The following is a 15,109-nucleotide window of genomic DNA, read 5'->3' as shown; positions in this document are numbered from 1 at the left end:
TTAAAATTGAATTTATTCATCTTCCCATACCATATTACCTCAGGACTAAACTATTACTCTGAAAATTAATGTGAATTCAAAATCTTATTCAAACTAAAAACATTAGTTTTTTAAGTCATTTTCTGAAGGAAGCATAATAATTAAATATAGAATTTAGATACCTATATATACACAAACAAAAATATATGTTAGAGAACAATTTTCAGAAGTAAACTTTTCCTCCAGATCATCTTAATTATATAAAAGCAGAGCACATTATATACTTTATATTATTGTGTTTTGTCATTGTATGTTGGTTTTACTTACCCGAACTGTGTAATGGATTGTGTTCTGTTTTTCATACTGAGAAACCACTAATGTAAAGGTATGGGTCCCAGGTGTGGTCAGCTTTATCTTAGTCAAATAATGAGGGCTGTTAATTCGAATTCCATCAATATATGGAGGTGGGTCAGCTGCAAATAAACAAGTAGATTTACAGAAAAGGGGACTTTGGGGTTCCTTTTTTGAATTTAAGTTTTATGGTTGATGGCAAAAAAAAAACACCGTTAATGGATTCCGTGTCTTTAAAATATAATGATCCAATTTTGAAGTACTGTAATTCATTAGTACTATTATATTTTAAACGGTTTCTAACAAACAAAAACAATCTTGAAATTCAGTGAGGTATAATCTCTGCTACTTGCCACATAGTGCATTTTTTTCTCTCTTAGAGGGTTTTAAAGTCAGAATTAGTTTTTTTCTTTTGAGAAAAATTTTAAAAAGATACATAAAAGTGCAAAAAATTATATCTAATATTTTCCATCACTCAGAATTAACATTTTTTGGTCATACTAGTTTCTTCACAAAACGAAGTCCCTTTTAATGACACCCTTAGTCTTATTTCCTTCCACTCTGATAGATTTAGTGGGTATCTTTTTCATTTTTTTTTAGACATAACACCCAACAAAACCCTAAAATGAATAAAGGAATGAATAAATACATAGTTTTCTCTGGATGCCTATATCTAAAAAAAGGTAGCACGTCTTGTTTTATATCTTTCATTTTTCACTCAACGTTTTTTAGGTCCATGTCATTCTATGGAGATAAAATTTTATTCCTTTTAACTACCAACATAATATTCCATCCTAGGTATGTAACACATCTATTTCTCTACCAATGAATATTCAGATTGTATCCAATATTTTACTAATACAAATAGTGATGCCTGATATATTCTTTGATAGCAATGCATAAATTAAGACTGATACAATACAATCATTTTATGCATGCCAAGCACTATATGTAATTTAAGATCAATGCCATATTATTTAGGTACACTGAATAGTTTTATTAGAAAAAGTAAACAATTTAATATCTCAAATAGGTAGTAAGTCTCTAATGTGTAGAGGGAGTGTGATCTAATGTGAAGAGAAAAAGAATAGGGATGAGATTTGAATTCTAGTTCTTAATATGACAAAATCTGTGATCGTGCCCAAGTTTTTAACCTATGTCTCAGTTTAGTCTTCTGTCAAATGGGGAACAATAAGGCCTGTACTATTTACGTTAGAATGTTGGAATGGAAATAAAATTATAAACTTGAAAATACTCTGGGAAGGTAAAAATCACTATGTTTATAAAGGAGGGAGCATTGTTTTTTAAAAAAAAAAAAAGGTAAAAAGAATAACAAATACATTTGAAACTGAAAAGTCACATACCGTTTTAATGCTGGAAATAGACTCTGTATAATGGCCAACATACGGAAACTGGAAAATGTGACTAGTTTAACCCAATGTTTATCATTGGACCTACTATGTGCCATGCCTGAATTCCAGACTCTAGGCATATCGATCGAAAAGACAAAGTGCCTGTCCTCAACACACAGTGTAACAGGTAAGAATGCCATGTTCTCTTATGATTAAAAAAAATAAGCCCTAACAAAACCACTTTTGATCCCATCTCCCCCACTGTTGAAAGAACTGTCAATAGTTCTTCCTTACCTCAAAATCTCTCCTCAAAGCACTCCACTGGGGTTTCTAGCCCTGACTCTCCACCAAAACTGCTCTTTTCAATGTCAATAGTAACTGCCAGGATGCTAAATCCAACAGTCTCTTCTCGGCCTACTCTTACCTAACCTCTGAAATAGTAATGGATGCAGATGTTCACTCCTTTTCTCTTGAAATACTTCCTTTTCTTGGGTTACATGACACCTCACTCTTGGTTTTCCTCTTACTTCACCAGTCACTCTGTTCAAACTTGTTTGCTGGTATTTTTCCCTCTGCTCAACTTCAAGATGTCTGAGAGTCCAGGGGCAGATCCTGGGCATTCATCTATGTATCTACAACTCTCTCCAGAGATGATTCATACAGTCCTTGTCTTCCCTGATTCCTCAATCCATACCTCTAGTTCTGCCTTACCCTGAGAACTCAACTCAAAAATCCAGCTGCCTCCTTGGTATCTTCACATGGATATCCAATAGTATCTAAAATTTAAGAAAACCTCTGATTTTACTCCACCACAAATATGCTCCCCTGTTCCCCCCCAAACTCTTACCCATGTCAGTAAATGTCACAACTTTCAACTGTTCAAACAAAAAAGGAATCATGTTGATTCCTCTTTGTCCCCTACTTCCACTCCATCAACAAGTCCTGACAAAGCTACTAAAACCCAAATATATCCAGTCCTTATCTTCACTTCTACTACCTCTGTACAAACCACCATCATTTCTCACATAAACTAACAAAATAATCTAACTGGTTTCTCTGCTTCCATTTTTGGCCCTCTCCAATATATTCTAAAATGAATGTTCTTAAAAAAAAAAAAAATCAGAACATGCTATTTTCCCTATTAAGATCCTCCAAAAATTTCCTGCTGCACTTCCAACAAAACCCAAACCCTTTCCTGTGCTTGCAGAGCCTCATGTGATCTGACCCCTGCATACCTTTTTGACCTCTTCTGATACAATTCCTCCTCAGACCTATTGGCCATTTTCTGTTCCTAAAACACACCAATCTTTTTCTCACTTTAGGATCCTTGTACTAGTTTCCTCCTCTGCCTGTAATGCTTTCCTATTTCTTTACACACCTGATAACTTTTTGTGATTCATTTTTGTCATTCGTAACATTTGTCATTCCTCTTTGAGGCCTTCCATGACGACCCAACCAAAGCAACCAACCAATCACTAACACATGATCCTATTTATTTCTTTATAATACATGTATCACTATCTATTATGTTTTTGTTTATTATCTGTCTCCTTCACTAGAAAATAAACTTCATGAAAGCAGGGAGCTGTTTTGTTCACAACTGTTACTCATGGCCTTAAACAGTGCCTATCACTGCCTATATATCATGTTAAATGTCTCAGGAGCCCTGCAGAGAGAGATACATAGTTTGCCTGGCATTTTGAAAAGGTTATCCCAGAGTTGACATTTAGGCTGGGTCTTAACCATGTTCTTTAAGCACAACAGGGTAAAAGGGGGATATGGGTAGAGGACAGGTAGGGCTGAGACTGTCGGCAAAATAAACTGGGTGAAAGGAGGTGCAACAAAGGCATGGTGTGTTCGGGAATAGCAAGTATCTCAGGAATGCTTGCTGTGAAAGCTGGGCCATGAGATAAAAGAGGGTATCTAGGTTAAGGCCAGAATACAAAAAGCTTTATATACCATGCTAAAAATTTTAGATTTCATTCTACAGTCCATGGAGAATGATGGAATAATTCTGATCAGAGAAAGAGACATGACTTAAGGGTTAAAAATAAAACTGACAGCAATGTGCAAGAATGTGGAAATCCCAAATTCCTAGTCTCTAAATTCAAACCAAACCAAACCAAACCAAACCAAAAACTACAAGTAGCGTAAGTAACCACCTGTTTGTGTGGTTTCTAGTACTCTTATCAGTAGAATTTTTAATTTCTGCATATTATCTACCTAAAACAAAATTTGTCATTTCTCAACTTAATCATGTAAGTAAAATTTTAAAGTTTGGTTATGCAAACATACCTGGGCAATAAACTTTTTTCCCATCAGTCTTGTACACAACCATTGTGATAAATTCCCGATTGTTTGCAAAATCATCCTAAAATCACAAAGAATCCCATGTGGTTATGAAAATGGGCTCAAAATGCTCCTCATGTAGTGTAAAAAAACAAAACAAAACAAAACAAAAAACAACTCTAATCTTAAGAGCATTTTTTTTTTAAAAAGTTCATTCGTGCTATACAAAACAGGTTGCTTTTCTGACAAACTCTCAGAAGATAACCACACAATATGAAGTAAGTAACATATTAAGTATGATTCTAGGGCTATTAAGATTAAGGTTACCCTTCATAGAATCAGTTCTAAGGACCAAACCACTCCTCACCCCAGCACATTTTAATATTACTATTTTTTTTTAACATCTGAAGTATATATAACCAGCCCCCAGCCCTCACTGAAAAGCATTAACCCCCACACATTTTTTTCAGAGATGATTTTTGAACAAGATGTTATGTGTATGATTACACTTAAGTTACAAATTTCCTTAGAGGAAAATATTTATTTATCCAAGAAAACAGTATTTTCAGGGCAACTATATAAATGAAACAGACTGGTGATCAAACTATGAATCTCTTTTACAATGGTCTGATTCTAGTTAAAAGAATTTCCGTATAGGATACAATTAGGAGGGTATCTACCTTGTCTGTTATGTGTCTACTAAGCAAAATCCACACTGCAGCGCCCCCTTGTGGACACTGGACCTCCAGTTTGTACTGGGGGTTGTTGGCCAGGCTATAGGCATCTTTCACAGGTCCTTGCTTAGCATCCCAAGTACTAAAAGAGAAAGTCAACAAAGAAGGTGGTAATTAAATTTCTCGTAGAGCTAATATATAATGCTATTTTAAAAATACGCTGTGTTTTTAAAACAATGAAGCTATCAGGTTTTGTTCTGTTTTATTATTTAAATTTCTGGTATAATCAAGAAGTATGGAAAGAAAACTATGTAATAATTTCTGGTATAATCAAGAAGTATGGAAAGAAAACTATGTAATAGTTATCTGTGGGCATGACAAAAAGAGGGAATATTGGTTTTCCTAAATTAACTGTTCCATTTTAAATGAAAAAAAACTGGAGACTAATACAAAGGGTATCCTAAAATGTGGAAAAGTTACCTGTGAATACATGTCGATTCTTTAAAAAGACTTGGATTCCAACTCAAATAAATCACATCATAATACTGGCATAGATCATCCCATGAAATCCAAAATATTCCTGAAAATTATTTGTCTTTGTTAATTTAAAAAGCACCTTAATGATAAATGATTTTAATCAGTTAAATACATTTCACATTGTTAAAGCATGCTGAATAGTTTAAAATAAAATAGATAAATTTACCATTGTCTATTTTCTGAGCTGTTCGGGGATCAAAGTTTAAGTATTTTTGCAACTCTGGAGTCCAGTTTTTTACATCATTTTCACTATATCTTCCTTTCCAACGTAAATGACTCCAAGGATTTTTCAATTGTATAAATCGCAGACCCTATATAAAAAGACAGGAGTGAACATGAAGTGATAAAACAGTTCAGTTAACTGTAGTTTATTTTTAATTATATCAGAATCTCTAAGAGAGGATGCCTTTTGAATGCTATTCAATTCTTTCCCTTCCAAATTAACTTGACATTAATATTCTTTAATCAACCTTTTCACCAGATCACATATCCAATCAAAAACTTTAACTGGCTGCCTCTTCCCCAGACCTATGTTGTCCAATACAATAGTCCCAAGCCATGTTATGATTATTTTAATTCTTAAATTAAAATTTAAAAATCCGTTCCTTAGCCATACTAGCTACATTTCAAGTGCTCAATGACCACATGTGGCCAATAGCTAATGCATTAGGCAACACAGATATAGAACATTTTCATTGTCACAGAATGTTCTACTAGACAATGCTGTCCTAAGAGCATCAATTATTTCCTACCTTTTCAAAGCCCAATTTACTCTAGTATTTTCTAGTATTCATACCCCAGGTATCTTTGGCTCTAATCTAACCTTTCCTCTCACAATCCCATAAATAATCCTTATTCAATTTTGACTCTAAAGGCATTTACTCATGTTCTCTTTCTTGGAAAGCTGTCTCTGGTTCCTTTTAGCTATACTTCCTTTTAGATTCTCTCTAGCTCTTCCTTCACTGATATCTCTAAGTGAAGACTGAAACAGTGAAGAAAACTGAAAAGAACATGGACTTTGGAGTAAGAATGAAATGGGACCAAATTCCAGCTCCACTACTTATTATCAGCTTTATAGACCTTGGCTGGGGGTCATTTACCCTCTCTGACCATTTGTTTACTCATACGCAAAAATGAGGATTATAATGTCTCTCAAGAAGACTACTGCGAAGAATAGATAAAGTAAAGTAAGCTAAATATCTAGCACTTATTAATTTCATTCTCCTTTTAATTAGTATCTCTCCTATAAACTTCATAGTGCTAACAATCTGTATTACATTAGTCTAACATACATAATACCCTATCTTATTTTCTATTAGTGCAAATGTAGAAATCTTGTCTTCCTAATGAAATTGTTAACTCCTTGAGATGACGCTATTACCCTTTTAAAATAGTTTCAATTAAGCATTACAGAAGAGAAATGTTAAGGTAGTGGCAAGTGCTTATTTCAAGCAGTCACCTTAGGAAATTGTATACTTTTTCTAATGATGTCATAAACCAGACTGTTTGGGGAACATTTCTTAAACACTTTCCTTTGCTATTTTAAATGATGGTAAATTGTGGCCTAGGGTAGATTTAATTTCTGGACATAAGTAAGCCATTCCTTTCAGGCTATTTTCCATAGAAGCTTCAGTAATACAAGTTCTGTTTTCCATTTCTTCTACACCTCTGCCTTACCCCTGTTCCTGCCATGTATCAAAGAACAGACACTTAACTCTTTTTAGTTTTTTTTTCCATAAGCCCTAGCTCCACACGGGCAAGAAGTCTGCCTTTCTCAAGACTATCATTGCTGCTAAGCTTTTCAGGGGCAGATCTCATTCATCAGTGACATTCAGGGACACTCAGATATGGCTGTAAATTCTGAGTAGGCGAATAAATGCTAAATAACTAAAAAAAAAAATCAGGTTTATGCTGGAACATCCTGTTTCCAAAGTTATTTCCAAACAGCAGTAAAGGAAAAGCCTTTGTATAGGCTCTGAAATCCGATGATGGACTTGTCAGGACTGACAGACAGTGGTTTGAACGTGAGATGTACCTCCACAGTAGACAATGGAACATCAACCCAAGGAGAAGGAAAAAAATGACCCATAGGGAGGATAAATGAGACCAAAATAAAAAAGATCTTAGAATATGCAAGCAGGTTAAAGAGACATCAAACAAAAAGCATAACACTTTCACACAACCATTGTTAAGTATTCATGAAATAATCTTATTGAATGAAGAAAGCCATGACTGATGGAAGTTTGAGAGTAGCTTTAGGCTAAGATTAAGCCTGTCTGCACAAAAGAAGTTCTAGAGATAAATGACTGAATGAGATACAGATGGAAATATTTTAAAATATAAGTCAGAACTAAAGAAGTATCTCAAAATGTAGACAAGAAAATCAATATCAAAACTATTAACTCAGGAAACTCTTCAAAAAATAGATACATATACTTCATTCAAAGAATGCTGGAGAAAATCTCCATAAATTTTAACACACATGAAGAAGCCTTTAGGCAAAGATCAACTCGGACCATTCAAAGAGTTCATGAAGCAAAAGGAAACTGGGGGCAACTCCACAGTGTGAGATGTCTGCTCAAGCTATGTAGTATTTTTGATGAACTGATTTTTGATCTGTAACTTTCACAGAACTACAACATGAACGTGAGCATCATCACAGTGAAGAAACTTGTCACCAGGCCACAGTTTACTTCATGTACAGATGCTGTAAAAAGCCTGAATCTTTACAGAACTGCCCTGTGGAACTGATACTGCATGAATAATGCTACTGATTTTATTTTTTTAAACTAAAATGCTGTTATTTGAAATTTTTACGTTATTGTTTGTTTTCAACATTCAAAAAACCTCAAGTTCCTATTTTTCTCAGAAATATATCTACTTTCCTCTGAAGAATCAGAATGTCTCATTATTCAAAGTACATGATATAATCTTCATAGAAATTTTCTCCTAAATCAAGCTTACTTTCATAATGACTGCTTCATTATCTAATTTAAATCTTGCCTTTAACCTCACTAACCATCATAGATTCATTAGTATATTCCTCACAGGATGTTCTAACAATAAAATAAAAGACATTTACAGATATTCAGTACAGGACCTGGCTCATGATACTGAACAATAGTGGTTGTTATTTCCAATGTTTGACTGGTGTTTGTGGCAAATTACATTTATAAAACATATGCACACACAACCCTCTCAGCTTAATTAATTTCACATAAATTTTTATATATTTTTTGCTTTGAGTGGTCAATGTTTATGCTACTTTTAAAGGAACACACATTCCATACAGTATGGCTGGGGTGTAAGATTGACTGATTTAGAAAGCCTTGAAGACATAAACTTGAAAACACTGCAATGGGTCCCTACTGCCTTGATAATTCATATAACTCCATGTACCACACAAGAAAAACAGCATAATTAATATGCAGTGGTACCCTGTTATTGCTGACTGATGACTACTTCTTTCTGTAAGCTTAATCAGGGGGAACTGGAACATGCTGCTAATTAAACTTTCCAGTGACTAGACAGCTTAGGCACTGTATCAGGGGAAAAGAATCCTTCCTTAATAATCTTCATATTTTCTAATCCATAGAACTGACCCATTTTTTTAATTAAACATAACTTAAATCAACAATCTGAAAAGTAATGAAGTTAAACATTCTAACACCTGAGCACAGGCATTACAGAGAAAAAGCCTGAAAGACCTTATTGCAAGGGCTGCTAGGAAGAGAAGCACCTGCCTACATAAACTCACTAGCATCTTTCTTAATCCTAAATATTATCTTCCTGTATTTTGTTCTTTCACAAATAGTTACTGAGTGTCTACTATGCCTAGAGCTTACTACTATGCTAGACCCAAACACTGGCATACAGCCCAGAATTTTGGGGGCGTGTATTCATTACAACTCTGCTACTTTTATGGAAAAGAGAAAGAGCGTTAACAGCATTTCTGTTCTGTCATCAATAGCTGTGCTACAATTATCATTACATTTTCCATCTTTTAATTTCATAATTTCCAAGATGTAGAGTTCAAGTTATTTAATGTAATGGGTGGAATGGTTTTAAAACTGTCTAAAACTTGATTTGTCAGCATTCAAAAATCTAACATCTGTGGTCCTTGCAATGTCTCATCAAACAAGAAAAATAAGAGAAAAAAATTTAAAGCAAAAACCTTGAACTCTCTAATATCCAAAACAGCATATGCGTGAGTGGGAACCAGACCCCACTTTTCTCCTTCAGCTTCAGTCATCATTCCAGTCGATGCAGTGATAAGGACATCCCCTTTGTGAAATCTGGAATGACCCCAAAAGAGAATTAAAGAGAAATACATTTGTTAGATCACACCATCTTTCCTTTTAGTCTAAGAGTTTACATGAAAATTTCCACCAATTAGAAATCCTTTTTAAAATGTACTCCTCCTCCCAGGAAGTTTCAACAAGAAGTACATTTCTAATTCACAGCGTATCAGACAAAGTAAAATATATTTCCTTAATTTTCCCCCAGTTTTAGACACATCAATTCTCAGGTACCTATAAATGAAGGAAAGCAAATGCTAAATTTTCAAATGTTTTACAAACAAAGGCGAAGATGTGAAATACTAAATGTACTCCCCCAATTTGTTAAATCTCTGAGTTTTCTAATTTCACTATTAATTAATGGGTATTATTGTAGAGACAATTTTCTAGTCCCTACATACAGATTATCCTTTTAGGACTTAAGCTACTTTGCTTTTTATGTTCTCAGACTTCACTTTTCCCACCTTCCCTCAAATTGGTAAGTGCTTAGGAAATGTAAAGTAATTTTTTCATATTATATATTTCAGATTCAAATATTTTGGACTATCCACAATTCGGATTATCTGTTAACTGTATTAAGTGAAGACAACTGAGGGCTGACTGAAGCAAGTGTATAAAGTGAAGTCTTTTAAAATAATTTCTCTAATAAATTATCAGGGAAAATGACAGTACCTACACAATTTCTATTCTAAATAAAACATGACGTTTTAAAATAGCCTAACTATGGGGAAAAAAGGGGGAAAAAAAAAAGAAATGTTTACCTTTGGTAAAGCATTCTGAAAGAATTATCCTTACTGAAAGTTTGGCTATCTGAATGCATAGCAATCCTTTCTGGTATCCACCCAGTCAGTGCATGAAGATCAATATTCTGCAATATAAACACATTTCAGGACTGTCAAAGCTGTTTTCCAGCTCTTAAATAAATCCCCAGGGTAATTATCAAATTTCATAAATTTTAGATAATGATTTTTATGGGAATAAATCATAAGTTTATAACTTGTTTTCAACCAGTGATAAATTTCTTATTTAATGCAAATTCCTATCTGGACTTAAGTATACGCTGGTCTTTTCCTTATACCCTTTGCTGCTCCCTCCTGAGAACAGAACTCTTTATTGGTAAATATGATGAAACTTAAAACACCTAACAGAGAAACACTGCTTTAATAATGATAATGACAATGATGACAGTCACTCAACATTTAGTGAATTCTTACAATATGATTTCACTGTGCTAAATGTTTAACACACGTTCTCATTCTTTACTTCTCTTTTTAAACTGCACTGGGTAAATTAACAGGGAATAGATTAGAAAGCTAAACTAAAATATCTGAAGGACAGAGCCAGCTTAGCAATTGAGCACAAAGGTTGAGAAGGAACTTTAACAACCTGTTGCATATAACTATGGCCTATACATTTTTTGCTAAGCTTATTATAAAACCAGACAGTGAAGAACGCAGTATGAATAGGGTAATGAATGGTGGGTAATTTGCATACATTACTTCATTTACTCTTTAAAACAGAGAGGTGGGTATTATCATCAGAAAAAGAGAGGCTAAGAAAGGTTAAATACCTTTTTTTAAGGCCACAGGCTAGTCAGTATCATAATTCAGTCAGATCAATCTGATTAATTGCTTAGGACACTGGCATGCAAATACAGGACACACATCTCAATTTTACAAGTTAAGTTGTTAAGGTTGGAGGTAAAAAACTGCTTGAACCTGAACGTACAAATTAAAAAATATACAGGGAAGGCAGGGAAAATGGTGGAGTGGGTGAGGCAGAGCAGGGTTTTTCTCCGTGAAGGAAACTAGAGACAGACTGGAGGATACCTGGGACTGCGATTTCAGGGTGTGAGCGACCACAGAGGGACTCCTATGGTACGTGGTGGGGACATGGATGGAAAGGCAGAGAGACTGCGCCTTGAGGGACAGGGTGAGTTTGTTCAGCCAGGACCGCTTCCTTCGGCCGAGACTGTCTCCCAGGACTGGCAGTGGCGAGATAGCTGCCGGGCAAGGGAGTGAGCAGCGGCTCTCCACTCCCGTGCACCCACCTTAACAATTAATTGGGGAGATAATTCTCCACAGCCATACAGCTGGGAGCTCCTGTGAGGGAATCGGGAAGGCAGTGGCCAAGTACTGACTGCATTTACTCTCCTTCCATGAAGTCTGGCGGGTGCACAGGCAAGAAGCGAGCATAGGAGAGGGCACCACATAGAAGTACCAGGAGCCCCTCCCACACCTCAGAGGCTCACGAGGGCATGGCAGGCAGGGAGCGGGGCACGTTTAAGCTGGAGGGCACCCTTCAAAGGATCCCCTGTCGAACTGCACAGCACCTACATTGTACCCCCAGAGCAGGCAGTCCCCAGTGCACATAGAGAATTGGTGCACTGATTGGATTCCCATTTGGTTTGGATCCTGCCCAGCACACAGATGTTGAGGTTATTATAAATACCAGAGAAGAAGATGGCTTGAGAGTAAGAGGTGGCTCAAGAGCACCATTTGCTGGTAGGGCAGGGACTGTGCACCCCAACAGGTTGTACTTCTATCAAATTATATATTAATGCTCCAATAATAATGCATTTCCCAAAATAATCTTATCAAGATAAGCAAATACCCTGAAAAGCCAGCAGAAAATCATAAAGCACCCGAAGAACCAAGAAGCTATGGACAAGCCAAACAAACAAATTAATTTGGAGCAATTAATTAAAGAAGTACACACAAATCTCCAAAACAACTTCAACGAGATGGTTAATGACATAAAGGACATCAGGAAGACTCTAGAACAGCATAAAGAAGACTCTGAAAGAGTAAATGAAAAAACAACAGATCTTATGAGAATAAAAGATGCTGCTGATCAAATTAAAAATAGACTAGAGACACACAAGAGCAGATATGAAGAGGCAGAAGAAAGGATAAATGAACTAGAGGAAATAGCCATTGAATGCGAACACACAAAAGAACAAATGGTGAAGAAAACTCAAAAATTTGAAATGGATCCCAGGGAAATGACTGACAACATGAAGCTCACAAATATAAGAATCACTGGTATCTCAGAAGGAGACAAGGGCTAGGAAGAGTGTTTCAAGACATAGAGAATTGGGGCAAACTTCCCAACTCTTCTAAATGACATAAATATGCAAGTCAAAGATGCCCAACAAACTCCAAACAGAATAAATCCAAATAAACCCACTCTGAGACACATACTGATCAGACTGTCAAATGCTGAAGAGAAGGAGAAACTTCTGAAAGCAGCAAGAGAGATACGATTCATAACAAACAGGAAAACAACATAAGACTAAGTACTGACTACTCAGCAGAAACCACGGAGGTGAGAAAGCAGAGGTATGACTTATTTCAGATTCTGAAAGAGAAAAATTGCCAGCTAAGAATTCTTTATTCAGCAAAGTTCTCCATCAAAATTGAGGGAGAGTTTAGAATTTTCACAAACAAATGCTGAGAGAATGCAAGAAATACTAAATACTAAAGGGAACTGTACTGGCTGAGAAAAAAAGAAAGGAGAGACAGGTCTGGAGAAGGGCACAGAAATGAAGAGTATTAGTAAGGGTAACTTAAAGGAAGTAAAGAGAGAGAGGGGAAAAAATATATCTGACAACTAAAAACCAAAGGATAAGATGGCTGGTTCAAGAACTCCCTTCACAGTAATAACTTCAAATGTGAATGGATTAAACTCTCCAATTAAAAGATTCAGAATGGCAGAATGGATTAAAAAGTATGACTCATCGATATGCTGTTTACAAGAGACTCATCTTAGACCCTGCAATACAAAGAGACTGAAAGTGAAAGGATGGTGTTCTAGTTTGCTAATGCTGCCGTTAAGCCAAATACCAGAAATGGGTTCGTTTTTATAAAAGGAGTTTATCTGGTTACAAAGTTACAGTCTTAAGGCCATAAAGTGTCCAAGGTAAGTCATCAACAATCGGGTACCTTCACTGAAGGATGGCCAATGGTGTCCGGAAAACCTCTGTTAGCTGGGAAGGCATGTGGCTGGCATCTGCTCCAGAGTTCTGGTTTCAAAATGGCTTTCTCCCAGGATGTTCCTCTCAAGGCTGTAGTTCCTCAAAAAATGTCACTCTTAGCTTCTCTGGAGCAAAAGTCTGCTTTCAATGGCCATCTTCAAACTCTCTCTCATCTGCAGCTCCTCTCTTCTCAGCTCCTGTGCATTCTTCAAAGCTCGCTTCTTCTGTCTGAGCTTATATAGTGCTCCAGTAAACTAATTAAGGCCCATGCTGAATGGGTGGGGCCACACCTCCATGGAAATTATCCAATAAAAGATCTCATCCACAGTTGAGTGATCACATCTCCACAGAAACATCCAATCAAAAGTCTCCAACCCAATCAACACCAATATGTTTCCTGCCCACACAAGACTGCATCAAAGATAATGGCGTTTTGGGGACATAATACATCCAAATCAGCACAGACGGAAAAAAATATTCCATGCAAGCTGAAACCAAAAGAAAGCAGGGGTAGCTACACTAATATCAGAAAAAACTGACTTTAAATGCAAAGATGTCATAAGAGATAAAGAACGACGCAATATATTAATAAAAGGGACAATTCACCAAGAAGAAGTAGCAATCATAAATATGTATGTACTGAATCAAAAAGCTCCAAATTACACGAGACAAACATTGGCTAAACTGAAGGGAGCAACAGACATGTCTACAATAGTGGGAGACTTCAATACACCACTGTCTTCTATAGACAGAACTAGACAGAGGACCAATAAGGAAACTGAAAACCTAAACAATATGATAAATGAATTAAACTTAACAGTCATATATATAGATCATTACAACCCAAAGTACCAAGATATACATTCTTCTCTAGAGCTCACAGAATGCTCTCCAGGATAGATCATATGCTGAGGAACAAAACAAGTCTCAATAAATTTAAAAAGTCTGTAACTAGTCAAAGCACATTCTCTGACCATAATGGAATGCAACTAGAAATCAAGAACCACCAAAGAACCAGATCTTTCACAAACATATGGAGGTTAAACAACACACTCCTAAACAACCAATGGATCAAAGAAGAAATTCCAAGAGAAACTGTTAAATATCTAGAGACTAATGAAAATGAGAGCACAACATATTAAAACCTATGGGATATAGGGAAGGTGGTGCTGCGAGAGAAATTTATAGCTCTAAATGCATATATCAAAAAGCAAGAAAGAGCTAAAACCAAAGACCCAACTAAACTGAAGAGGCTAGAGAATGATCAGCAAACTAACCCTAAAGTAAGTAAAAGAAAAGAATTAACAAAGATTAAAGCAGAAATAAATGAGCTGGAGAACATAAAAACAATAGAGAGAATAAATAAAACAAAAAGTTGGTTCTTGGAGAAGATCAACAAGATTGACAGAACGTTAGCTAGACTGACAAAGTAAAAAAAAGAGAAGACCCAAACAAACACAATCAGAAATAAGAGTGGGGTAATTACTATGGATCCCCAAGAAATAAAAATCTTAAGAGGATACTATGAACAAGTGTGTGCAAACAAGCTAGACAATTTAGAGAAATGGGCAATTTCCTGGAAACACATGAACAAACCTAGACTGACCCAAGAAGAAACAGAAGATCTCAACAAACCAATCACAAGCAAAGAGA

The 15,109-nt window shown here is 35.8% G+C and overlaps 1 protein-coding gene across 3 annotated transcripts in view; it reads right to left on the bottom strand.

The window, feature by feature from the left end:
• CAPN7 (calpain 7) overlaps positions 1–15,109 on the bottom strand; it is a 53,205-nt gene that overhangs the window by 12,851 nt on the left and 25,245 nt on the right. For 2 of the 3 annotated variants that reach the window (XM_037845141.1, XM_037845132.1), the window contains 7 exons: positions 10,242–10,348; positions 9,357–9,477; positions 5,349–5,493; positions 5,126–5,225; positions 4,652–4,787; positions 3,978–4,053; positions 307–452 (listed from right to left, as the gene is read on the bottom strand). In XM_037845141.1, the coding sequence (XP_037701069.1) occupies positions 307–452; positions 3,978–4,053; positions 4,652–4,787; positions 5,126–5,225; positions 5,349–5,493; positions 9,357–9,477; positions 10,242–10,348 (831 nt within the window). The remainder of the gene's footprint in view (positions 1–306; positions 453–3,977; positions 4,054–4,651; positions 4,788–5,125; positions 5,226–5,348; positions 5,494–9,356; positions 9,478–10,241; positions 10,349–15,109) is intronic. The other variant, XM_037845149.1, reaches the window with a different exon arrangement.

Source organism: Choloepus didactylus, chromosome 1 (genome assembly GCF_015220235.1).
Source record: "Choloepus didactylus isolate mChoDid1 chromosome 1, mChoDid1.pri, whole genome shotgun sequence".
Lineage (NCBI taxonomy): Eukaryota > Metazoa > Chordata > Mammalia > Pilosa > Megalonychidae > Choloepus > Choloepus didactylus.
The sequence above is the reverse complement of the archived record's forward strand: the minus strand, read 5'-3'. Positions and strand labels throughout refer to the sequence as shown.